Source organism: Equus quagga, chromosome 1, assembly GCF_021613505.1.
Source record: "Equus quagga isolate Etosha38 chromosome 1, UCLA_HA_Equagga_1.0, whole genome shotgun sequence".
NCBI classification, from domain to species: domain Eukaryota; kingdom Metazoa; phylum Chordata; class Mammalia; order Perissodactyla; family Equidae; genus Equus; species Equus quagga.
The window spans coordinates 111,966,141-111,993,368 of record NC_060267.1 but is presented as its reverse complement, the minus strand read 5'-3'; the positions used below and the strand labels follow the sequence as shown (position 1 = coordinate 111,993,368).

Genomic DNA, 27,228 nt, shown 5'->3' with positions numbered 1-27,228 from the left:
CAAAACGACTTATTTAGTCTCACCTCTTTATGTGCTAGAGAACTGGTCCAATCCCCCAATTGCTGAGTGTCAGAACCGAGACCAGGTGATGATCACAATAAAATTATAAAATGGGCAGGAACATTTGAGAGAATATAAATTCCACCTCATTCTATAATAAGGGTCCAAAGACTACCAAGGATAATAAAGAACTTGCCCAAATCCTATCACTAGTTAGCGACAGTTAGAGCCTATCTCCTAGTTGCATGTGGTACAAATATTTTCAAGCATTTGAGTACTCAGCCAGTCTTTTTCAACTCTCCCTTCATTGTATTAAGAATTTTTTTAAATGTTATTCTTGGCACAGTTCACCAGAGGGCTTCATGGTTAATCTACTCTGGCTGTTAATGACAGATGAATCATTACTCATCATTTACTGAAATACACAACCATTAAAAATGCAGTTTATAGAGGCTCTGTAGAAGTATGGAAAGTGCTTATCATCAGTGCAAGTGCTTGATATAAAATTGTATATACTTTGTGATTACGACTATTATTATAGTAGAAGCACGAAAAAAAAAATGGAAGGAAATATACCAAAAGTAGCTGTTAAGGAGATGGAATTACATGTCATTTGCAAAATTCTTTTTTTCGGAATTGTTGTCATATGTCTATATACTTTTAATAAAAAAATAAATGTATAGCAACCAGAATAAATTATTATTTGAACATCTACTCAAAGTCCAGCAATGTGCTAGTGTGCCATAGGGAGATAAAATTCTGTTAGATAGTCTCATTCGTAAAATAGGAATACTGAGAAGTAATGAAATAAATATAGAAAGAGTAGGCTTTGGATTCTGCCAGACCTGGATTTTATTCTCCACTCTGTCATTTAGGCATAATGTCTTGGGAAAGGAACTTAACCTTTCTCAAAATCTCAGGTTTATCATCTGTAAAACTCAAACGATGATAATGCCTTTCTCATGGTTGAAATGAGACAGTGCATGTAAAACACCTAGTGAGGAGCCTGTCATGGAGACGTGTTCTATAAATGTGACCTATTACCACTACTCTTATGGATCTTACCCATCCTTACAGAGCTAGTCTTAGTAATAGCACCAGCAATCTAGTCATCCTACTGGTGATCACTCATTGTTTAAATGAGTGCCCACTATATACCAGGCAGAGTGCTAGGACTTTTACTTGATTGTTTTCTAAATTTCACAACAATCCTTTAAAAAATAAGTATTATTGGTTATACTATTACAAAGAAATAATATGAGAGTAGTATAATATTATTATATATTATCGTATATAATTATACATTATTATATAATGTAGTATTGTAATAAATAATACTATTATAAAGAAAAGCCTCCTAGAGTTTAAGTAATTGTTCCAACAACTCAAAGCTAGAAATAGAGGAGCTGAAATTTAAACCCAGACATTTATGATTCCCAAACTGAGTTCTTCTCGCTGTTCTATAGACTAGTCTATGCGTAGCCCTAGGAAATGGCATGGTTCTACATAGTGAACAGCTAAATGGGGAAGTGTTGAGGCTAAAGACCTTTCTTCACTAGTTGGACTACAGGGAGTTGGATGCTATGCCAAAAAGGAACCTGAGAATTTGAGAGGAAAATCACATCTTTTCACCTGCAGGGGTAAGGCAGGTCGCCAAAGCCAGAGGACCTTTAGTCCAAAGACAAAGCCTTCTTAGGAATCAATAGTCAGTGATAGAGCAGGCCAGAGTATTTACAGTGAACGCTTACCAAGCCTTATGTTTTGTCCCAGTGTTGAGGTTGGGCTGGTGTTGAGAAGAGGTTAAATAGTTTAAAGGCGTGGAAAGAAAGTAGACAATAATCAGATTACTTGGGAAAACCAGGGCCTTTTATGAAATACACTTCTTAAATTAAAATATTAGAATATTTCATTAAGGTTTAGGAGACCTTTGACATATGGAAATCCAGAAACTCACAAACACCTGTACCATGACTTTAATTGGGGTGACATTTTTTTTTCCCAAAGAAATAAAGTTTAGTTTCAACACCATATTTATTCTGAGCATGATGAAGAGTAGGTACTACAAAAGCCACGTGGCAATGCTGAGTGAATGTTGGGTCTACTCACTGACCTCTTGACCCCAGCCTCTCAAGGGTCATGGTTTAAAATGGTGCCTCAGCAAAATCACAAGATATGAGGTGGACTTTGGGGATCACTTACAAAAATCAAAATCTCAAATGTTCATCCTTCAACACAAAGATTCTGTTATAATTAAAAACACTCATAAACTTTACAGAGAAATCTTCATAGATTTTTATAAAGCCTTCTAGTACCTAGAGACAAAGATAATACGTTCAAATCAACAAAATTATCTTTAGAATATGACCCCAGATCAAAATATCCACCCGAACTTCATCGTGCTATACGCGTTATTTTCTCCATTCCTCTGTAAAGCTGCACCTCCTCCTTGCATCAACATCCCAATGATAGAGTTAGCTTTTTGTTTGTATGTAGAAGAAAGCAGAGATCTAATTGCGGAAATAACCTTGCGAATCCACCTGTTAATTTTCTATTCTTTGACAATGATAAATTGTTTAGTCATGAAGAAAACTGCTATAGTTCTGAGCAATTTCGATCTGTTCAATTTGTGACTGGTCAATTAGACAAAATTAGTACCACACAATAAGACAACATAAACAAAATAATTATAAGGCCCCGTACAGAGAAAATGTGCCTCTTAAATTACACCACTGTGACCTTAGAAGGAAAGAAATGGTTACAATAAAAATCAAATTCGGCTAAACGTGTCTTCAGCCTCTCCCAAGCATCAGATTTAATGGAGGTTTGGCTTGGAGAACCAGGGTTTTGCTTATACGAAATTCAGTTTGAGATAATCAGTGTTCGAGACCCCTGTTTCTTACTAATTGTTGACGTTAGTCTGCCCTATATTCTGGGTTTTATGGAGTACTTTATACATGTCATGTGTAAAACCTGAGCATTCCAAATACAATTTCAAGTGAGGAAGGTCAATCAAAGTTCCCTTTACCCATAGGCATATATACTAAATTTATTTTTAAATTAGTTCAAAGGTAACCTTGAAATTAAAGCAACTAGACTACATATTTTTCTCATCTGTAAATGTATTTTATTTAGCTGGAATTTAATAGAATATCAAAAGTGAAGTTGGTGTGGAGAAAGAGAGACAGAAACAGATTGAGACAGAGAGAGAGTTAGACCTGTTTTTGTTGGATTATGATATAAATGTTTCTTGGGATTTAGAAGGATAATTTGGAAGCTTTTCTTCATTTTCTTAGCTTGAGAACTGTTAAATAGTGTTAGATTTTTTTTTTTAATGTTTGTAGAATTTGTGAATCCATCTGTGTCTGAGTCTTTGGTAGTTCTTGGACAACTTTCTACTTTGCTAACTGACCTAATTAGATTTTCTGTTTCCTCTTGGGTTAATTTTGAACATTAATATTTTCCTTCTGATTATCCATTTGCATAGAATTGAGACAGATAATCTCTTTGGATTCTTTTAATTTCCTCTGTGTTTGTGGCTATTCATTTCTTATTTTGTGTATTTGGGCTTTTATTCCTTTTTGTATATGATTGCTTAACCATTTAACTCTTTTATAGTTTCTTTAAATTAGATGTATTAAACTGTTCTGTTTTCTAATTGATTTTTTCTTTTATTTTTATTTCCTCCCCTTCATTTTTAGTTGCTATTATTCTTTTACTTTGTTCTTTAGTTACATACTTAATATATTTGATTCACTGTAGTAAAGAACACAGATGTTCCTGTAAGCATTGCTTTTGTTGGGCCATATACAGTGATGTGATGTTTTTGCTATGTCATTCTGAATATATTCTGCAGTTTTCATTTTAATTTTCTCCTTGATCTTTGATTTTTTTTAATTTTCAAGGGTTTTTTTTCTAGTTCATAATTATTCTATTCTTTTATTTGGAAATTTATTTAGTATGTGTAACTAATATGGTCAATTGTGACTGTGTCATGGGCATGTGAAAAGAAGTCATTTCTCTGTCAATTGGTCATAGTGTTATATATAGCTATAGTCTATCTCAAATAGATACAGCTTAGAATTATATTATTTAGGAATCCTATCTATTTAATTTTTTTCACCATTTAAACTGTCACAGAGTGAAAGAGACTGATCAGTGGTTCCTAATATTAATGTGTTTCAGCATATTTCTCCTTGTAAGTGTTGCTGCTATGTTATTTTACATATTAATAAAGTATCTTCTTTGTGGATTGGACCCTTCAATGTAAAGATTTATCCTTTATTTCATTTGCTTTTGCCTTGTCTAATACTAAAATGGTGGCCCATGATTTCTTTATATTTGCATTTGTTGAGTATACATTTGCCCATCCCTTTATTTTTAACAAGCTGTGAAACTTTTATATAGGAATTAATTATACTTTGCTTTGTGATTCTAACTGTGAGTACCTTTCTTTTAATAGTTCTTTCACATTTCATTAATATAAAATAATTGTTTAGTTTTATTGTCATATTTTGATGTGGTGCCCATTTTTATTGTTTTTAAAAATATTTCCGAGGCCAGCCCAGTGGTACAGCAGTTGGGTTCGCACATTCTGCTTTGGCGGCCCAGGATGTGCTGGTTGGATCCAGGATGCGGACATAGGCACCGCTTATCAAGCCATGCTGTAGCAGGCATCCCACATATAAAACAGAGGAAGGTGGGTGTGGATGTTAGCTCAGGGCCAATCTTCCTCAGCAAAAAGAGGAGGATTGGCAGCAGATGTTAGCTCAGGGCTAATCTTCCTCAAAAACAAAATTTCCATGGGTAGTTTGACATTATTTTTTTGGTTGGTGTATTTCTTTTGATCATTTAGAAACCTTTACTTTTGGTTCTCGTAATATCTTTATGATGACAGTGGTATGTAAAGTAATTCATCATGCATTTCTTGATGTAGCATTTTTTATTCCAAACAAATTATTATTGATTGGTCAACTTGCTGTGGAGAGCTGTACTCTATTGCTTTCTCTGAGATCATCAGGTTCTTTCAGGATCTTTAGGAACTCCTATTTGACTTCAACAGCACATGGCAATTTTCTGTATATATTGTGTTCCATTCCATAGATTTCCATAGATACCTCCTGTTTTTGTCTGTGATAGAGCTTCCACTTCCTTTTTACATTCTACTTGTTGCTTTGTGATGGTTCACAACAAGAGAAGAGCGAAGCACCATCTTTATGTACCCAACTTAAAACTGGATGTTTCTGAAGATCTTCTAAAGGAAGCAGTTGCTGAAAAGCAACATAATAAAGGAAAAGGAATTGTGAAAATACATGCCTTAAGGGGTAAATTATAAAAACAAAGGAAATTTTAAAATGAGACTTTTACGTAGTCTTATAATTTGGGAATTTCTTCACAGTATCGTTATAATTTGAGGCAGTATGGTTGCACATGGATTTTTAATGTCAGACAATGTCAGGACTTTGTTTAAGTCCTACTATCTTACTTTAGCAAATTAATTTTTGTTAAGTCTTTGTGTAGAAAGGAAATATCAATAGAATTTATCTGGGATTGGCCCCGTGGCTGAGTGGTTAAGTTCACATGCTCTGCTTCAGTGGCCCAGGGCTTTGCCGGTTCGGATCCTGGGCGCAGACCTCGTACCACTCATCAAGCCATGCAACAACTATGTACTGGGGGGCTTTAGGGAGACGAAGAAAAAAGAAGATTGGCGACAGATGTTAGCTCATGTTCCAATCTTTGAAAAAGAGAAGTAGAATTTATCTCGAAAGATTGTTTTAAGGATTAAGTGAGAGACTTTATATAAAGCACATTGCATATTCCCTGTTTTAGTCAGCTAGAGCTGCTATAACAAAATACCATAAAGTAAGTAGTTTTAACAACACAAATTTATTTTCTCACACTTCTGGACGCTGAAATTTCCAAGATCAAGTTGGTGGATGATTCACTTTTTGGTGAAGGCTCTCTTCCTAGCTTGTAGGTGGCTGCCTTCTTGCTGTGTCCTTGCATGGCTGAGACAGCATAAGCTCTCCAGTGTCTCCTCTTATAAGGGCACTAATCCTATCAGATCAGAGCTTTATCCTTATGACCTCGTTAGTTATTCCTTACTCCAAATACGGCCACACTAACAGTTAAGGCTTCAATGTATGAATTGTGGGAGTCATTCCATAGCAGTCCCCATTACATTTTTAACACACCAATTAAATTTAATACACCAAATATGTACTTGTTTAAATTTAACTCAAAGGTATATCTTCTCTTAACATCTCTAAGGTTTTTTTTTTTTTTGAGATAAAATTCACTATTTTAATGACTTTAAAGTATACACTTCACTGGCTTTTAGCATATTTACAAGGTTGCATAACTATCACTACAATTTTCTTGGATATTGTGCACAAAAGAGGTAATTTAGCAGGCCTGACAGCTCTGTTGGAAAGGACTGCTTAAAAGGTTAGCTGTTGACTAGCATCTGAAAACTGATTTCTGTAGATTTCCCACTACCCTAACTGATAAGAATGGCTTGCTGCTCCTAAACTGAATATGTAGACAATATGGTTTATGCTAAATACCTACTTTCCTGCTGGGAATCTGAAAATTTGGTGTGTGCCAAGCAGAGCCTGCCTATATGACTAGTGCCCAATAAAAATCCTGGGTGCTGAATCTCTAATGAATTTCCCTGATAGACGGCATTTCACAGGTGTTTACAAAATGCGTTGCTTTTGCGTGAGTTCACTGGGAGAGGAATTTGGAAGCTTGCCCCTGTTTTCCTCTTGTCTTCATTCCATGTGCCTTTTCTCTTGGTTGATTTTGCTCTGTATCCTTTCATATTATGATGTAATAAATTGGGTCTGTGAGTACTAGTATAAGCTGAGTCCTGTGAGTCCTCTTAGCTGATCATTGAACCTGAGGTGGCTTTGGAGACCCCTGACATAGGGATATACCTAGGATTGGAATTTGGGGATCACAGTTTTTGAGCAACTGCGGACTGTTTTCCACATCAGCGACACCATTTTATATTCCCACCAGCAATATTTGAATGTCCAAAATTCTCCAGCTTCTTGCCGACAGTTGTTATTTTCTGGGTTTGTTATATATATAGCGCCTATCTAGTGGGTATGAAGTGGTATCTCATTTGATTTGTATTTCTCTAATATCTAATGATATTGAACATCTTTTCATGTGCTTATTTACCATTTGTATATCTTTTTTGGGGAAGTGTGTATTCAAGTCCTTTGCCTATTTTTGAAATTGGATTTCTTGTTATTGTTGAGTTGTAAGAGTTCTTTACATATTCTGATACCAAACCCTTATCAGATATGTGCTTTACAAATATTTTCTCCTGTTCTGCGTCCCATGAAATTTTAAGTGCTTCGTAAAGGTTGGCTATAATTATTATGTTTTAATCATCATATCTTCAAATCATCACTAGACTTTTTTCACTTCACCAAAAGAGCCTCATTTATGTTATCTCCGTATGCATATATTTTCATGGTTATTTTTTCTGAACCTATAACTTTTGCTGTGCTGATAGCATACTGAATTCCCTGTGTTGGCTAAGTATTTTACACATTTCAGTAATTATCTGTGGAAAGGTTATAAATATTGTTACATGCTGGAAATTTTCCCTAGAGTAGAATCATATCAACTGTCAACTGCAAACTCCTGAATTCCCTTTGAGAAAATGTTAACAATTGCTCAAGTCCTACTTCAGGATGCCTTTTGGGTCAAGATCACAAAAGTTTAGTAATGAATGGTTCTTTCTCATTTGAGGGCAGCTGTTACCCAGGTAAGAAATAGTTGTTATCACTTAATTTTTTATAGAGATTGGCTTCTAACACTATAATCAATAGTTTTCTGTTGATTTCCTGAGGGTACGGAAGACTTAAGTATAGTTGTGCTGTTTGAAACATATTTTCTTATTACTTTGCTACTAAAAGAGAACAAAATTCTCCCTAATTATTAATTTTTTTCCATTGTCACTTTATCCATTTTACTTTCATTTTTGCAGCTTCTTAAGCCCCTGAATTACCCCAGAAACTTAATCTTTTGCTGTGAAGTTTCTACTATATGCCAGACATTTTTAGTTTGTGTTTTTAAGGTAAATGGAGACACTCTCTCTCTCTCTCTCTCTCTCTCTCTCTCTCACACACACACACACACACACACACACGTAAAGTGATAGGCTCAAATTGGATCAGGATTTTTTTCTTAAAGATTGGCACCTGCGCTAACATCTGTTGCCAATCTTTCTTTTTTTCTTCTCCCCAAAGCACCCTGGTACACAGTTGTATATTCTAGTTGTAGGTCCTTCTGATTGTGCTGTGTGGGATGCTGCCTCAATATGGTCTGATGAGCAGTGCCATGTCCACACTCAGGATCCAAACCAGGGAAACCCTGGGCCGCCAAAGTGGAGTGTGCGAACTTGACCACAGGGCTGGCCCCTGGATCAGGAATTTTTAACCTAACTCCGAGGATTGTCTTCAGGGAGGTCTGTGAAACCCCTGAAATTTTACGTAAAATTTTGTGTCTATATGAACGCCTCTCCACCATCTTATCAATGTGTTCTCTGACTCAAAAAATGATAAGAACTGCTGAACTAGATGATGTCCTAGGCCTGTCTAGCTCAGGGTTGTTTTTTATTTTTTAATTCAATTACTGAGCATCAGCTTGTCTGTGAATAGATACTCAATGAAAGAAGGAGGAAGCTCTCTGTCTTTATTCACTATTGTGTCTTCAGCATGTGGAACACAGTTCTCAGAAAACATTCTTTGAATGAATGAATGAAAAAGAATTTCTCTATAGAATGACATAACGTTAGAAACAGGGTTCATAAAGACAAGACTCCATTTTAAAATAGAATGAAAAGTTAATTTTCATAGAAAATTCAAACATTGACTTTCTTGATGGAGTAATGCTCAGCTAGTCCTCTCAAAAATCTTCCAGAAGCACCAAGTTCTACTGTAGATAGTACTTGACAAGCAATCAGGATAGTTAATTTTCTACCCTGGTTCTGCTACATACTCATCGTCAACTTATACCCATTGGCAAGCTCTTTTATTTATTCATCAAGTCTTTCATTAAGGATGGATCAGATATCAATGGTGTGGCAAAAAGAATAGTAAAGACTGGTGAACAAAGACCACATTAATTCAGGTTCCTATCTTCAATGAACCTATAAGGAAGAGGCAAGTAAACAGAGTATTCTCATAGTTTAGGCAGGTAAGTGTAATATTACACAGGATGTTTTGGGAGCAGAAAGAAAGGCCTTTTCATTAGAGGGGATGTTTTATTGCCTACCAAAAGTAGAGCTATTGCCTGTTTTTGTGTTACATCACACTTTGCTTTTTTTGATGTCATTGAGATAGAAATGCTGTGACATCAAAAGAGAGAAACTGATCCAAAGGATTTAGCTTCCCTTTATTCCCTCTTAAATACAGACATTACCCACATTCTTTTCAGCATTGTCTGAAGGTGGCATTCTTTGATTGTCTAGAGTATTCTGAGTCTAAATGTTGGCTTCACATTCAGAGACCTGGAGGAATATTAAAGATGGATTGTGTGCAACTTACAGTTAAGTTTATAGACTCAACCACGCTACTCATTTGGGGGACAGAAGGGTGAAGGAAGAAAATAAGCCACTTTGTTACTTTCCTTGAGGCAAAAATTTTGTTTATGGTGATTTAACAAGGGTTCGTTTTCCTCCCTATCCTCAATTACCCCACCCTCCCAATCAGAGACTTTAAAGAGGGAATTTGTAGACATTTTGTGTTTTCATCCTTGTGTAGGACTCATTAGGTGCCAGGCACTGTTCTTAGCACTTTAAAAATATTGAGGCATTTAACACTCACAGAAAACCCTATAAGATAGGCGCTACAGGGGGCCGGCCAGGTGGTGCAGCGGTTAAGTGCACCCGTTCCGCTTCGGTGGCCCAGGGTTCACCGGTTGGGATCCCAGGTGCAGACATGGCATTGCTTGGCATGCCATACTGTGGTAAATGTCCCACATATAAAGTAGAGGAAGATGGGCATGGATGTTACCTCAAGGCCAGTCTTCCTCAGTGAAAAGAGGAGGATTGGCAGCAGTTAGCTCAGGGCTAATCTTCCTCAAAAAAAAAAAAAAAAAAAGGTGCTACTATAAGCCTCCATTTCACAAATGAGGAAGCTTAGGCACAGAATCTAAGCAATTCGCTCAAGGTCATCTAGAGGGAGAGTTGAGATTTGAACCCAGGCACAATCTTTTGGAGTCCATGCTTTTAATTCCTATGCTATAAACAGCGTACAGATCTTGGCATATTCCACATAAGAAAACTGGTCAAGAATTACAGTTTCCTAATTCCATCTGCATCCCTTGAGAGAGAAAAGAAAAAAAATCATGGTGGTGCCACGGTATTCCAGCCTCCATGAGGTGGATTTTTGTTGTGCCTCACTTTGTTTGTCTGTAAAATTAGGATACAGCAATAATACCTGTTTTTAGCTTATACACTATGGGTTGGGGAACTCAGCCATGAATATGGCGGTAGGTGAGCACTGATAGGCAGTATAGCTCTTCCCCCTCCTACTTGTCTCCTGTGAATGCTCCCCCTGCTCACTGGGCTCCAGGCACATTGGCTGCTATGGGGGGTGTGTGTGTGTGTGTGTGTGTGTGTGTGTGTGTGTGTGTGAGAGATAGAGAGAAAGAAAGAGAGAGGGAAAGTGTTTGTTTTAAATACCCTAAGCACACTCCCACTGCCCCAGGGCTTTTGTAATCACTGCTGCCTTTGCTTGCAGTGTTTATCTCCCAGATAGCCTCATTGTTTCTTCCCTCACCTCCTTTAAGTCTTAGATCAAATATCACCTTCTCATAAAGGACTTCACTGGCAACCCTATTTAAAATTGCAGGACTCTGTATGCCCTTTCTTTTTACTTCACAGCACTAATCACCTTGCAACAGGCTAGGTAAATTGCTTAGATTCTGCTTCCCCCAAACCTAGAACATGAGCTCTCTTAAGGCAGTGTGTTAATATATTGACTTCTCTGTCTATCCTCTATGCCACTGTGTTGAATGTGGTCTAACACATAGTGGGGACTCAGTAAATACTTGTTGAATGAATGAAAGAGATTAATTCAGTATCCGCTGTCAGTTACGTCCTGCTTCCTTGGTATGTTGCTCAAGCAAACAGATACTTTTGTTATAAAGGTGGAGAAGGTCATGGTTGTCCACTTCCTCTCTGGTCACAGGTCTATGGAAAGGCACGTGGACATCATTTGTGAGTGAAATGAAGAGGACAGATGGATGACTTATTCAAAGGGCCCAACAACATAATGGACCTGGTTTTTACCTTGTCTTAGGAAAGTTGAGAAAACGTTTCTCCCCCTCTGTTGATAAGCCTGTGAATTCAAGTCAATGGCATTTTCTGCTGGCATTTATTCCTTCACAGAAAGAGTTTTTGCTTTGTGTTTGCCCAAATCAGGGTGCATGCCACTTTACCTTATGACAGAATGACATAGAAAAGGCAAAATGCCCAATAATTAGATGCAAATTTTATGCTTGTCGTTTTGAAAGGTTATGAATCCTCTTTTATGAAGTTTTCTATAGCACATACTTTAGGACAAAATATCCTTTTTGTACATCAATATGCTGGCAATTCCAAAAAAGAACAACTTTGTAATTTGGAAGAATTAGTAACAAGTACAGCATATGATGAATACATTTATCCCTTCTGCTCTCTATAGAAAGGAAATAGCCTTTCACATATTTTCTCCTGAATCAAAGTTTACAAGACATAAATATTGACAAAATAAATTATCTCCCTTCCTAAGGGATGACTTCATCATTCTTCTCCACTATATTTCTAGGTAAAAGTGGACTAATTCTACTGTTACCCAAACAATAAACTGGAAGGAACCAGTGGTACTATGACAAACGTTCAATTGGTAATCAGAAAATCAGGATTCTGGTTAGAGCTTCATCACTGAATATCTGTATGACTTTGGGTAAACTACTTCACCTCTGAAAACCTTTGTTTCCTCACCTCAAAAAAGGGGTTATTAAAAATCTGAAGTCACTAACATTTAATGAAACCGTTTTTACTCAACTTAGAATCTCATTTGTTAGTTGTTGGTGGTAATTCACAGAGAGCAATTACCACTCTATATAATAGTGCCACTGAGTACTTGGCTCTGATCCTAAGAAACCAGGTTCAAGTCCCTATTCTGCAACCTGTTATAAGGATGAATTGTCTCCAGGCCTCTCTTTCTCCATCACCAAGGGAGGAGGAGCATAGGACCAGTCAGTAGGGTTGTTGTGGGTAAGTGACACAGGGCTTAGGAAGTATTTTTACTTTGCACAGAGTCTGGCCTTATTATGCACTCAATAATGGAAAGTTATTACTATCATTATTCTACATGTCTCTAAATAGGAGACACAGGGGTTATCTTTTGAGGAAGGGAAGGTAAAAGTTGACTTGTGGTTTCCTAAGCATCTTTTTTCCAAAGCTGAGCACATCTCTACCTAAGTTGAGTGATTGTGATTGTGTTTTTCCTTCTCTAGCAGAACTGCTTGGTTTTAGTCAATGAGTGATGTCAAATGCAAGTCTGGTTTGGGTTTTCGTACTAACTTTCAATTAAAATACCAGTGTCCCAGGCTAGCCCGGGTGCCCCAGTGGTTAAGTTCGGCACATTCCACATCAGTGGCCCAGGTTTGGTTCCCGGGTGCAGAACTACACCACTTGTCTGTCAGTGGCAATGTCTTGGTGGCGGCTCACATACAAAAAGAGGAAGATTGACAGCAAATGTTAGCTCAGGGAAAATCTTCTTCAGCAAAAAGAATTTAAAAGTTAATAAAATACCAGTGTCCCACCATGGAGACTCTTACCTGGAGCCCACAGGCTGCCATGAACTTCATCTCAATTTTTTCTCCTCCCCACCTTCACCAGGGACATCGTGACAGCCTTGTATCCTAAGCAACAATATGCAAAATACCTAAAGTACTTACACACCAGAAAGAGAAGCATACTAAATTCAAATTTAGTGGGTCTTTCCTGTTAGAAATATGTTATCAGAGTTTTGCTTGAACAGCTCCCAGATTACTCCCTTTCACACATCCTAGTATGTATATTGATGCATTCACTATGTGCCAAATTAAAAGCCTGAAACATTTAAGGAAAGACAGGTGTGGGATACTTCAGCTGCCAAAGAGACAGGTGCAAAGGTTCATGAATATTATTTGAGGAGCCACAGTGCATGTAACATGAAAGTACTGCCTGCAGGCGTTCTGCGTTCAGGCAATTTAATGTCAGGGAAGGCAGTGGGGAACATAGGGTGTCATCGAGGAGACAACACCACCAGCAGTTCACCCCAGAAGGGCGTAAAACAGATGGTCTCCAAGAAAGTGTGAAATTATGACTGAATGCAGAAAAGCCAACCTCAACCCTTTGGTATTACTTTTATGTAGTTGAGGAGGATACTTTGGCTCTGGGAGGCTTAGAGAGAGAGCTGAGGGAAGAGTTAATTGTTTCTCCCAGTCACACAGAAGCTTGGACAACTCTGGATTATAGTATTCTGAATACATGATAAGTAAGGCATCAGGAGCCAAAGCAGGTCTGTTGGCATCATTTACACCTCCTATTTCACAGAAGTATTTATCCCTATGAGCATGTATGATGAGAAACATTCTGCTCACCCAGGGCATTAAAGAGAGACATTTCTAGCATTTGATTTGAGAGCTACGTTAGTGCTCTCTTTCCTTGGTTAACAGTTCTAGCAGCCACCTGGTGCTTGAAACAGCCTACTGTGGTTGCTGACATTCCCTCAATTTTTCTTTTTTAAATGGTGACTCATGATTGTGGATCACTTGCATCTGAATAACCTGAGAAGCATGATTCAAATGTATATGCCTGTGACCCACCTCCAAATCTAATCAGAATTTGGGGGAAGGGGATGCAGTTCTATATTCATTTTTAACTGTCTTCCTAGGAGAGTCTTTTTGCATACAAAGAATACATAAAAGCTCATTAAAAGCATTACCACTATTTTAGGTTAATAATCTTTTCAAAAGGCCACCATTACAGTGTATGAATTCCAGCAGGAAGCTAAGAGTTTTTGGAATGGATTAACATACAGTTATATACATTTTTTTGAACAGGAATTAGTGTCCGGTGATGGGGAAGGGCATGGGACATGTTTTGATGGGGCTTGTCATGTGTATCCAGAAACCAGAAGAAGCGGCACGGTTCAAAAGAGCTTCTGGGGAGCAGTTGATCGTGGGAGTGACCAGGTTGAGGTAGAGGCATAAAAGTGAACAATAGGTCCACAGAGAGAAGATTTTTGCCTGCCATACTGCTGAGGGCCTATTTGTGTGCATTTATACACAAAGGTCCATTTGGAGAACTGTCAAAAGGAAATAGGAAAAAGAGAAGGAAGACCACTGACGTGAATTAACCCATTGAATGAATAGATGTGTCCTTTTCTATGAATACAGTTTCAATTAGGAGTCACTTAGCTGCAGCTGATAAAACAACTCAAATTTGCTTTAAATAAAGGCAATCCAGCTCACATATGTGGGAATTGTAGGGATAAACCTTGTTTGGGACAGAACTGGTTCCAGAGCTCAAATGATGTCATCAAAACTCAGTCAGCCTGCATTCCTTCAGTTTCGTTTTAGTTTCGTTGTCTTTTGTTAGCCTCTCTATGTGGGGGCTTTGGAATTTCCAGACTTCCTGCCACCAAGCAATCCTAGATTATAAAAGGGGTTTTCATCCTAGTAGTGAACCCTGGTGGTCTAGTGGTTAAGATTGGGCACTCTCACCGACGCAGCCTGGATTTGTTTCCAGTCAGGAAACCACACCACTGGTCTATCAGTTGTCATACTGTGATGGCTGCATGTTTCTGTGATGCTGAAAGTTATTGGCACCAGTATTTCAAATACCAGCAGGGTCACCTGTGGTGGACAGGTTTCAGCAGATCTTACAGACTAAGATAGAGTAGGAAGAAGGATCTGGCCACCCACTTCCTAAAAAATTGGCCATGAAAACCCTATGAGCAGCACTGGAGCACTGCCTGATATAGCACTGGAAAATCAATTTATCAAGGGAAATGGAATACCAGTTGGCCAGGTCCAAGTTACCTGCTCTTTCTGGCTTGGACAGAAGATTTTAGTCTATCCAAACCACTTAGGTTGAAAGAGTGGGGGGTGAGGGGGAGGTGTTCAACAAAGAAAGAGTAGAATGCACTCACTTTAAAGAGGAATGATGGATTCTGAGCAGGCAAAAACCATAGATGTCCACTATGTCCTTATATCACTAGGGAAGCTATACTGAGTGAATTAGTGACCCAGATATCTCATTTAGACTTCTTTAGTCAAAACCAATCAATTATAAATATGTGTGTGTTTCTATACTCTTATTTGTTCCATGAGTAAATAGTAATGTATTTGAATATAAATTAAAAAGTTAGCTATGGTACAGCACAGGGGATTTTTAGGGAAGTAAACTATTCTATGTGAGTGTAATAGTGGATACATGTTATAAGACGTTTGCCAAAACCCATAGAATTATACAACACAAAGAGTGAGTCCTAATGTAAACTATGAACTTTAGTTAATAATGCTGAATCAATTGGCTCTTCAGTTATAACAAATGTACCACACTAATACAAGATGTTAATAATATGGGAAATTGTGAGTAAGAGAAAAAGGGCATATGGGAACTTTCTGTACTTTCTGCTCAATTTTCCCATTAAACTAAAATTGCTCTAAAAGTAAAATCTTTTAATTAAAACTATAAAGTTAGCTATACTTATCTGATGATTGTGTAGAGGAGGAAGAACTATTCCTCTACCCTCTAGGTTCTTCCAGTTGGTCTAAGAAGTGAATTGACGTGAGACAGAATAACCGGAGAAAATCAAAGAAAGTTTAATAACAGGTATATATGGGAGAAACTCAAGAAAACTGAGTAACTTGCCAAAATGGCAGAAACTACTACCTTAAATAAATCTGCAGCTAAGGACAAAGGAGGATGTTGGAGGTAGTGGTTTGGGACTTCAAAGGGGAGGAAGGCAATTTACATGGAGATGGAAAAGCAAATGTTTGATAAACAAATGTTGACCATACCTAGCAAAGACAATGCAAGATGGAGAGCACTTTGATTAAAAACTCTTGTGAGGTTCCTCCCTATCTATCACACCTAGTTTATATTATACTATAATTATCTTATGGTATTAGCTCCTTCCTGGAACAGGCCTTCTATCTTGAATTCTTTTAGGCAGTTAGGGGTAAGGGTCAAAGTTTCTTTCAGGATTTTTTGTTCTTAAAAATAGTCAAGCCAGAGACACATTTTGGGATGGCAAATTCTGATCCCCCACATTGTCTTTCAGTTCCTTTAGAATAAACACTCCATGAGGTGTTTATTCAGATGATGTCTGCTTTGCACACTCTTATGTCCTCCACATGTAACATTGGAATTGGCATATAGTATAGGCCCACAAATTCTGATCAGAAACCCTTTGGTTCAGATATGTTTAAGAATTAAAAGTTTTTCTGATTTTAGAAAAGAAATACGGTCCACAAAACATGCCCAGTATTACATAACATCCCCAGCTGAGTCTGGGTCAGCACTCCATAATCAAACACATTTATAATTCTGTAGCAAAAAAATATGAATATTCACCCTAAGGTTATATATAGCCTCACATCAGTTCAGGTCAGTTTCTGCCTTCAAATGAGTTACAAAATATTTGCATTTGTTGAAAATTCACCTTTCTTTTCATAATGGGGGCTTGACGTCAAAATCACCCAATTACTTATTTTTAAAGGAATAATTAATCCATTGTTCCTGAAATGTTTCAGGGTCTTGAGGTCAGGGTCAGAGTAGGATGTGTTAACACAGTTCTTCTTGCTGTTTCTTTCCACTCCTACAAACCCCTTCTTCAGCAAAGCAGAATTTTTCTCTAAACTGAGACCACTTTTATCTCCTAACACTTCCCAAGCTCACCACCATTTCTAAGATCTGGCGTTACGTACAATTAGGTCCTCATTAGATGTGACAAGATGTATGATGGCAGCAGCATTATTTTCCTAACCTGAGAACAAAGAAAGAGTAGAAGAAGAGTTCACTTCTCATTTGGATTCTCTTTCACATTCTGTCTTCAAACATATGCCAGCTCTCGATAGACTTCCCTGTGTCTTCCTGTTTAAAGAGCTCTTTTGAGGGGGTTAAAAGAAGGAAGGTGGAAGCAAAGACAAATGAAAGAAACGTCTCATGCTTTAAGCAGTGTGTCTGTCTCCTCTAATATTTGTTTTGCCTCTGCTCTCTTCAACTGATCAACCAAAAAGAAACAAATGGAATACTTATTCAATAAAAATGCTGTTTGTTGGCTAGTTTCACACAGAGGCACTAATGTGGGGCCTTTGAACATCCCTTGCTATTTATTTTATAAAGACTAACAACACTGAATTGTATTTGTAATGATAGTTTGACAGCTGTCCAGTCATCATTTCTACAATCAGTGATTCAATTTTAAATGAATTCTCACACTCGGGAAAATCACTGTTACAGTATTTCATTTGTTTCTGAATTTCCGTAGATTATTGCCCATACATTTTGTGAGTAATTTGGATCCACAGAGATGCTACTGACCTTACAGTTTTTTAGCCAGAATGAATTTCCGTGATCATTAGAAAGACTGGTGGAGTAGGCTCCCAGCCTGCAGGATACAGTGGGCCCTGTATGTGCCCTTCTTGGAACATTTTGATGGAAGAATGAGTAACGGTTCCCCCCGTTGGGCTTCTTCTTTGATGTGATTGGTGAGAGGGAGAAAGTGAAATGTGAGTATGACTCTGGGAGCACACCCAACAAACCAGCTTCACTGAAGAACTACTCCTTCCTTGTCCCAAGTGGCATGGCTTTGCTCTGCAATCCAATAAGGCAACATGTTCCCACTGATTACACACACACAGAGCATTTACTTTCTTGATTGGTCAAGGGCCTTGCAGGATGCAGAGTAGAAGATACAACTTGACAAAGCCACTTTGGTTTGTGTCAGGATGCTTCTGTGCATGCATAATACAACAGTCTACCTACCCTCCAGATGTGACCCAGATATCTTACATCTAAACCCACAGGCTCGTGTTCTGAGCTTACAATCAAGCCCTTTTGTTCCTCATTAGGTCTCTCAGAGTTTACTTTCCAAATTAAGATTGTTGCCATTTAAGTATTTCTGCCCAAGATCAGGTTTTTAATCAAACAGCCTATTTGATGTTGTAGCAAGATTGGCTATACATCACAGTCCCAGATTCTTGGCTGTTATGGCAGTACTTCATACATGTCATTAGGATTAAGGGCCTAAACAACCCTCAGGTGCAACACCTAGGGACTCCACAGCAATTACAGGTAGAATTGAATCTGGTATTTTTAGTTTTCTAAGATGAAATCATAGTATTGCATTTTTGTCCTTTCCCAGCAGAGTTGAGTCACTGAGTTTGCAACAGATGAAAAATATTTCCAGCAGAAGAGAAGTGCATTGACCTAAGGGCTATGCTGGTAAAATGTGGCCTTTTACCCCACCCCACATGGTAGCTATAGAGTGATCTAGCACGTAGAACAAAACTCTGCAGGGTAGTTTTTCTTCATTAGTGTCCTTAATTGGTTTAGGGCTGAATGTCACCTGTATTAGATTCATAACGTAAGGTACTAGTTTTCAAACTGTAGAATGCACAACAATAAACAGAGGTGCTGAGCTTTGGTAATAAAAACCCAGTAAGTCTGGCAGGGGCTCAAGAATCTGCCTTTATCAAGCATCCCCAGGAAAGGTGATATTGATGCAGTAGCTTTCTAGACCACACTTTGAGGAATAATTATTTTAGGCATAGCTTGACTTTTTTACTAAGTTGCCTCCTATGAAATATTTATCTTGAGATCATACTTGCTGTCTGATATGGCTCAGCCCCTTAATGCTTTTCCTCCCTGTCTCTGCTAGCTTTTAGGATTGTTCACAGATGCCCTATAAAAAAGAACTATATTCAGCATCAGTGAATTTTTTCCAAGCCCTAGCTATCCACTAGCTTGCGTTTTTATGCATGTCATCTTTTGCTGACCTTTCACTTGGAATGGAGACTTTGCCCTACTCTTGCTCCCGTGGACTTGATACTTGGGCCACTGCCTTGCTTCTTGAGTCTGCCATCACCTGAGATTCAATCTGATTTTTCTCTGCTCAGTCTCAGAAAACCTCAGGTCAGTCCCATCTATTCCAATTCCCTTGCCCAGTCTGGCTTCTGGTAGCCTGAGCAGCATCCTGCTTGCCTGGGACAGAAGTTTGGGGACATGCAGAAGTGGGCCAAATTACTTCAAAGGAAAAAATAATGGAGAGTGAGACCATTGAGCTCCCAAAGCTGCAGGTAAAATAAGTGACACCTGGTTGTGGAGAAGTGTTTTATTACTTTTTTTCTTAGAAGATTATTTTATTTTTAGGTGAAAGTCATTTTTGTTTCCATTACATATATGGTACATTTTTAGTCTGTGACCTGGGAAAATACATTTAGGATTAAATGATCTCTTCTAATCTAAAGTTCTATAGTTGTCTGCATTTCTTTCAGTAATCTAAAATTCTAAGAGTAGCCCTGACATTACATTTTATTTCTGGGACACTTGGAGGAGGATGCAGGAAGAAGTTGACTAACAAACATTGATTTTTGTCTCCCCCCAAAAATAGATTTTAAAAAGAAAAGGATAAAATGGGATAAGGAGTTTGAGAATCCCTGGTTTAGAGCAGTTTTCCAATAATTTTTAATATTTGATGAACAAAAGGGGAGAAGGGTTAAGGGTAGCCTGATCTTTAACCTAAATAAGTTTCTGGTCATGAAATCTCTACTCTTTCCTGAAAACCCAAAGGTTACCCACTCTGTGTTGAAGCATGAAAGGAGCCTTTCCTTAGCATAGGTCTTCTCTCTTCTCTTTACAAATATGCAGTTTACTCAGAAATTAGTGTAGGAGAATTTCTGTGGTACCAAATTTTAGGAAATTCGAGTGGTGTGGTAGAAGTAGCCTAGTGGCCAGTTAGCAGGTAGTCTCCAAGGAGGCGAGAACCCAGGAAATCATGAGGTACCAGTATCCGCATCTGCACTGAATCCCCCAAGCTGGGGCTGAGATCAATGGGCTCGAATTTGTAGGGCTCTATCTGGGCTGTCGGGAACTGACTGCTTCCTCCTTCATCTTAACCATGATTTTCAAGATTCCCAGAAGGATGAAAAATCATTGCCTGCTGCTCCCCTGGGAAATCCCTAGTAACAACGTGAGCCCGTTCCCCTAACTTCTTCAAGGCAGGTGAGACACTGGGGTGAGTTTTCACCCTTTTGGGAATCCAAAAGTAAAAATACCAGTCCAAACATGCTGTTGCTCAAGAGGTTCATGATTTATAAATAAAAGGTAGTGGTTGCAGCAGGTATGTCACATGTATCAAGTGACGATAAGATATTACTACAGGTCAATGGACTATTGCATCTCCCTGAGGATGCCTCTTCTTTGTAAATTCAGTGCAGTCCTTGGGAGTTCTCACAATTAGCTGCTGGAATTCAACTATGAGTATTCTAAGGAGGGGTTGGTTTATAGAACTCCATTTTCTTTGTGTAGGTTGTTTTATAGTTTTCTGTACCTGGCTGCTTTCCTGTCAACTATTAATCCAAATGTGCTAAAATTCCTTCTCTAAATGTTATCGAGTGAGGATATGTTGGTTAGACTTTGCCCAAAAGAGAAAGTCTAGGAGTGCATCTAAAGTCAATGTTGGTTGATTTTCTGCTCTTAGGAAGTGGAGAGCTAGGGACAGAAGGGTCTGTGTTAGTAGTTTTCAAATTTTAGTGTGCAAAAGAATTACCCAGAGAACTAGGTTAAAAGGCAAATTCATGGACCCCAGATTTTTCTTGTGCAGTCAGTCTGGACTAGGGTTTAAAAAAACAAGCATGACATGATTACAATGCTGGTGGTCCACAGTCTAACTTTGAGACATATTGGCTTATTCAGTTTTGTCCTCTGTCGTTTTTTGAGATGCTCCCCTTTACTTCTCTTGGCTGAAAATCGTGGCCACACCTATGGTTACATAGAACAAGTTACTGTGATAAAGGAAAGGGTGAACTTTATTTTCTAGGCTTTGAAAATGGCAAATGCGATATCTTTCGTGTGTGCCTTCAAGACACTTGAAAGTCACTTTGTGGCTACTATGCAAAGGTAGAATAAACTTAGTGATACCCCTCTCTGTGTTTCTTCTAAGAATGTCCCTCTCAAGACTCTGTTTTACCCAGGCACCTCAAGATTTGGTGGCAATAAAGCAACTCTGTAACTCTTTTTTTCTCAAAAATGCTGGTAACCCTGGTCTAAAGGTTTTAAAGTTAGGATACCTATTTTCTACACTTGAATAGCTTAACTTTCTAAAATCTCTCCCTTTATCTTTGTGAAACCAAATAGCTCGTACTTGAAAGACTGGATTTCGTGAGATGAAATACCGTTCCCTTTATGCTAATATTAATTTCCAGGCAGTGAGCTTGGTTAACCAAGGGAAAATAAAAACTTTTGAAATGTCTTATTTATAGCAAATGCAAAGCATCATTATTATCAATTCTTGTTACAAAATACACAGGAAAAAATATCCTTTTTGTTATTTAAATATGACATGGATACATTGAGAAATAGTACAGATGTTAATCTGCAGCCTCTCAGCTGCATCCTGGGTAATCATTATTATGTTTTATTCTTATTTGGAATTACTGGTAATAGACTGTGTATTTCTGTATGAAATTCAAATCAGGGAACATCAATGAATTGAGATGATTGATATTATATATATACACACATAATTCTGGAATTGGGACAACAATAGAAATATTTCTCTCTTAGAGTAAAATCTACCAAACTTGCTGCTGTGTTAGTGATCTTGATGAGTAATATTTGTTACTTAACTAAAGATGCCAAAAATTCACACAATCCTTAGAGTTGAATTGAGTTAACCCTTGACCGGCATCTAAATTTGTTTTGAAAATATCTGTGTAGTTGTTGAAAATCTGAAATGTAAATATCTGGATTTTGAAATATCTGCCTTCAAACCATGAGTGTTAAAAAAAAAAGTATGTTTACATACTTTTATTTCATGCATTTATTTTGCATTCTTTGATATGTCTTGTTTTCTTTGTTTAAGTCTCTCATTAACATGAAATTTTATACATGGAGTAAGAAGAAAGGATGGTGGTGGTAATATAATTCGTGATGGTTTTGAATGCAGATTTCAAATGCATGTACATATCTGTTTATGGGAGAATAGTCATGGCTTCTTTCCCATTTTAACTGATGTAGAATCCCTGACCTAGTCAAATCCTATTATTTTAGAGATGAAAAAATTGAAGCATAGAGAGGAGGTGATTCTCTATAGATCATGTAGTTAGTACTTGACCCAAGGCATTAAATCTCAGTTTATGGTCTTTTTGAATCTACATCCTGCTTATTCTCACAACAAGGTTATTGGCTGTCCCCACTCCTCTAGAATAAAACAGAATTCTGTTTGGTTATCTTGTGTCCTTAATTTATTTTATATTCCAACCTCAAACTTGTGGATTTTTTTTTTAAAGCCTGGATTAAAAGCCTTAAAAGAAATTACATTACCATTCTTCACCTAGATCCCCAAATCAGCTTTCTTCTTTTTCCTCCGTCCTGATTCACCTGAATGAATTCAGTCTCATCCTATCACCTATCAACAAAAGGCTGGTTATGAAGGTTTTCCAGGATAGCAGATGCAATTCACACCCTTCAAAATAATCACATTTAAGAGGAAAATGGATTGTCTGCTACAGAGTGGTATTCATTATCATGTATTATTTACATGATAGCCACTGGCCCTTCTATCTCAAAAGTCATTAGGCAATTCCCAAATCAGCTTCTTGAATACATTAAAATGTGAAAAAAATTACTGTCAAATAGAACAAATCCTTGTTGACCATCTTCTCTGTATAAGCCACTGTACTTGTTACCACAGAACATACAAAAATGAGTAAGATACAGTCATGCTCTCAAGGAGCTTATAGTCCAAAGAAAGGGAAAGAAAGGTACAAAGATACTTGATAGAAAAAGGTGTCTTTTTCAGGGAGATGTAATTTAAGAATCATGTGGTTAAAGGAGGAAGTGTCTAGAAAAGCCTTCTAGGAAAAAAAAAAGAACTTGAACCAGATTTTGAAAAATGAAAATCACTTTCATGGGTATAGGTGGTAAGGTGCATTATGATCATTATTTATTATGTATGTATTCTAGAAACATATGTACTCTACACTGCTACTTAAAGTGTCGTTTGTGGATTATTCCAGTCTTTGAATTCTGTTGCTATTCCATGACAAAATAAGTTTCATGCACCCTAGTTTCTCTTATTGAGAGAAAGCATTTAGAAACTCATAGCTATTTGATATTGCTGCCCATCCAAGCTCATGATCAGTGGACTCAACCCATTGAACTTGCTATAGACCAGTTTGGGTTTTACTCAATTTGTGTGCTGAGTTACATATGATTCCAGCTGTGTGATACTTCATAAGCTAGACGATGTATGGGTCCATAACAGGTTGGAAAAAACAAAGAAACTGGTCCTTCATGACTCGAGGTGGTTATTTACCTACATAGCCAATTTAAGAAAGTATTATGCATATTTTAGCAGTACAGACATGTTTCTTATTGTTAATGTATTTGCGAAACCATCACTGCTTGCTTCCAATCATATTATCCCATTACAGAGCAGAGAAATTTTAACTTTGTGACATTAGACAGTCTTCCAGGATGACAGCAGCACAAAAGGGATGTAGGAATCACAAAATGTGAACAAAGTAAAAGGGTGGGCTAAAGACAGATGGAATAATAAGAAGTGGAGGAGAGAAAAGGGAATGCCAAACATTTCTGTGTCTGGAAGTTGTCAATGAAAATAAATTATCGGTATGAATGAAATAGGAAAATCCATATCTCCACTTCATGATAATCCACATATTAGTCTTCAATGGGAAATTTCATTTAGAGGTTGAACTAAGTCTGTTGTATATTACTATTTTTTTGTTAATCTCTTTTATTTTAATTTTGTTGTTTCCTATTGTTGTTGTTCCTATTCAGAAGATATTCTTCATTTTGGACATTTTCTCTTTCCTTTCAGATGACTATACACTGCATGGCCCAATTTTTATTCAAGAACCAAGTCATGTCATGTTCCCTTTGGATTCTGAGGAGAAAAAAGTGAAGCTCAATTGTGAAGTTAAAGGGAATCCAAAACCTCATATCAGGTTTGTTGGTTTAAAAGCATGTGTTTCCATGTATATAGTTTCTATTATTAAAATCAACCAATACTTATGGAGCACTGCTTATGTAAAGAGCTTTTAGACAGTCATCATAGGATATCCTGAGACACTAAAGAGACAATTGTGTTCATGAAAAGTCAAGTACCCAATATCCTGATTGACACTCTCACTAAAGCCTTAATATTTCTTAACAATGTGTTTTTAAAAGCACGTTTTTAAAATGCCTCAGTAAATAGGCAGGAAAGCAAGAAATACTCAGAAGTCAAAAAGTAAGTGTGTTTTGAACCCAGAGAAGAAAATTGAACACTAAAAGCAGTTTTCACTTTGATGAACTATGTGAACTGGAGCTCTGGATTTTGCAGCTTCCCAAAATAGACCTGGGACCCAAGGGCTATATCCTTACAGCATATGTAATGAGAAATAGGCTTGCCTTCACAAGGCACTGCAAGGCAGAAGTAATTGCCTATTTCAAACCTTGGTGCTAAGTGATTTTAACAATAGATGAGACACAGCTGAAAGGAGAGTTAGTGAACTATAAGATATATCTGAAGAAATCATCCAGAGGCAGCAGAAAGGGATAAAGAGAAGCAAAATATTAGAGAGAAAGAGAGAAAGAGAAAGGGAAAGAGAAAGAGAAAAAATATTAAGAGAAAATGTTTACATGTGTCTAATCAGAGTTCCATAAGGAAAGGCAAGAAAGAATTAAGCAGAGGCAATACTTAAAGAGAAGGCTAAGGATTTTCCAAAGCTAATTAAAAATACCAAGTTATAGATTTAGGAAGCCCAATGAATTTCCAGTAGTACAGGTAAAAATAAAGCCTCATTTAGAATTATCATAGTGAGACAGAACACCATGTTGAAGACACCATCATAAAAATAGCCAAAGTTGTAATACAGATAAACTTCAAAGAGATGACAATTAAACCAGAAGCTGACTTCCCAATAGCAACAAAAAAGTAAGATAGAAGACAGCATCCTCAATATGCTGAGAGATATTAACTGTCAAATTTCTGTATAGCAGAAATACTTTCTAAAAAGGAGAAAAAAATAAATATGTTTTCAGGCAGACAGAAACTGAAGTTTGACCCCAGCAGACCTCACTAAAGGAAATTCTAATAGATACGCTTTAAGTAGAATAAAAATGATTCTAGGTAGAATATCTGAGATACAAGAACAAATGATAAGTAAAGCAAGTGGTCAAGGTTAATATTTCCACGTAAGATCAATTTCAAACAGTAAGAATACTGTTTTATGAAGGTAAAAAAAGAAAAATTAAAACTCATGATAATAGTAGAAATAAACTGAAAAAGAGATGTACTGCACAATGGATTATCCATATGGTTAACAAAATGAAATAAAATTAGACCCCTACCTCACAGCATGTATACAAAGACGAGTTCCAGGTGATTAGAAGACCTACATGGGACATTTACAGCACTTTTAAAAGATGATAGGCATGCATATTTATGACTTTGGAGGGAAGAAAAGATTTCTCAAATATGACAGAAAAAGCACAAATCATGAAAGAAAATATTTAACTTCATTAATGTTAAAAACCTCTGTTCAACAGAATATACTGAGATGAATAAAATTACAAGTTTCCAACTGGGAGAAGGCATTTTTAATATATGCCATTGGCAAAGGATTAACATCCAAAGTATTTAAAGAATTCCCACAAATTAAAAGTAAAAAACAAGTAACTCAATAGAAACATTAGCAAAAGACTTGAGTAGATACTTCTAAGAAAAGGAATATCAAATATCTAATAAACATATAAAAAGTTTGTCAATACCATTAGTGAGCAGAAATATACAAATTAAAAGTAAATGATACTCTTTCAAACCTACCAGATTAACAGAAATTTAGAAGGCTAAATTTAACATAATATAAATAATATAAATAAATATAACCTGGTACGTTCATACAAGGTAACCCCATGCAGTAGTGAAAATGAGTGAATTACAACTGCAACAACATAATGGATCACAAGAACATAATTTTGAGTAAACAAAGCAAGTCGTAGAAGAATATATAGAGTATAATTCCATATTTATAAAGTTCAAAAACAAGTGAGGTAGAGCAGTTGTTTAAGGATACAAACATACATGATAAAATCATAAAGAAAATCAAGGGCATGGAAAAGCCAAAATTAAAGATTATAATTAACCATTGCGAAGAGAGTGATTGGAATCAGGATAGAAATAAGAGACTTCAAAAATAATAATATTCCTTTTCTTAGTCACATCTTTAGTCATGATTCTTTATAACTGACATATATCTTATAAATATTGTTTCACCTCTATTCAAATTTAATGATAAAAACTTTAAACTAATAACCAATATATAATAGTATGTAAAAAACAAAATAATATATAACGTGCCATAGTTTAGGGGAGAGAGAGATTAGAGTCATTAAGAAGGATTCACAGAAGAAGAGGCATCTGAACTGAGATAGGTAGTTTTCAAATTGGCGGAGGGGAAAGGGCATCCCTACTAGTTAAGGGATGGTACTATTAGCATAGTGGAAATTATTTTAGAATTTAATTTGTGTGCCCTTTCATTCATTCATTCATCGAACCACCCCAGTGTTTTTCAAACTGAATTCCAGGGTACATGGAGTTGGCTCTGGAATCACCTGAGGTGAGGAACTGCAGTTTCCACCCAAGATTCCACCACAGCAGCTCTGCCTTGAACTGGGTATATATTAGGATTCTGAAAAATTTGTCATCTGAGAAAGGTGTTTAAACCACAGTAGGAAGCAGATGCAGTGTACCAGTCATCTTTGAGGTATTCAAAGATCAATGAACAACATGTGCAAGTAGTGTACGTTTTTGCGCATGGCCTGGAAGCAGCAGTAGCTACAGTGACACGTTGGGAGCTGTCTAGATGTGGAATAGTTCTAATGCTATGCTGTAGTGTGAGTAAAGGATGTCCAAGTTCTAGGGCATCCTGGAAGAA

General features: G+C 37.1%; 1 protein-coding gene across 4 annotated transcripts in view; it reads left to right on the top strand.

Annotated features, from left to right (window-relative positions):
- Positions 1-27,228, top strand: part of CNTN4 (contactin 4) — an 870,265-nt gene that overhangs the window by 550,700 nt on the left and 292,337 nt on the right. For all 4 annotated transcript variants that reach the window (XM_046652823.1, XM_046652828.1, XM_046652821.1 and 1 more), the window contains one exon: positions 24,129-24,255. In XM_046652823.1, coding sequence (XP_046508779.1) covers positions 24,129-24,255 — 127 coding nt within the window. The remainder of the gene's footprint in view (positions 1-24,128; positions 24,256-27,228) is intronic.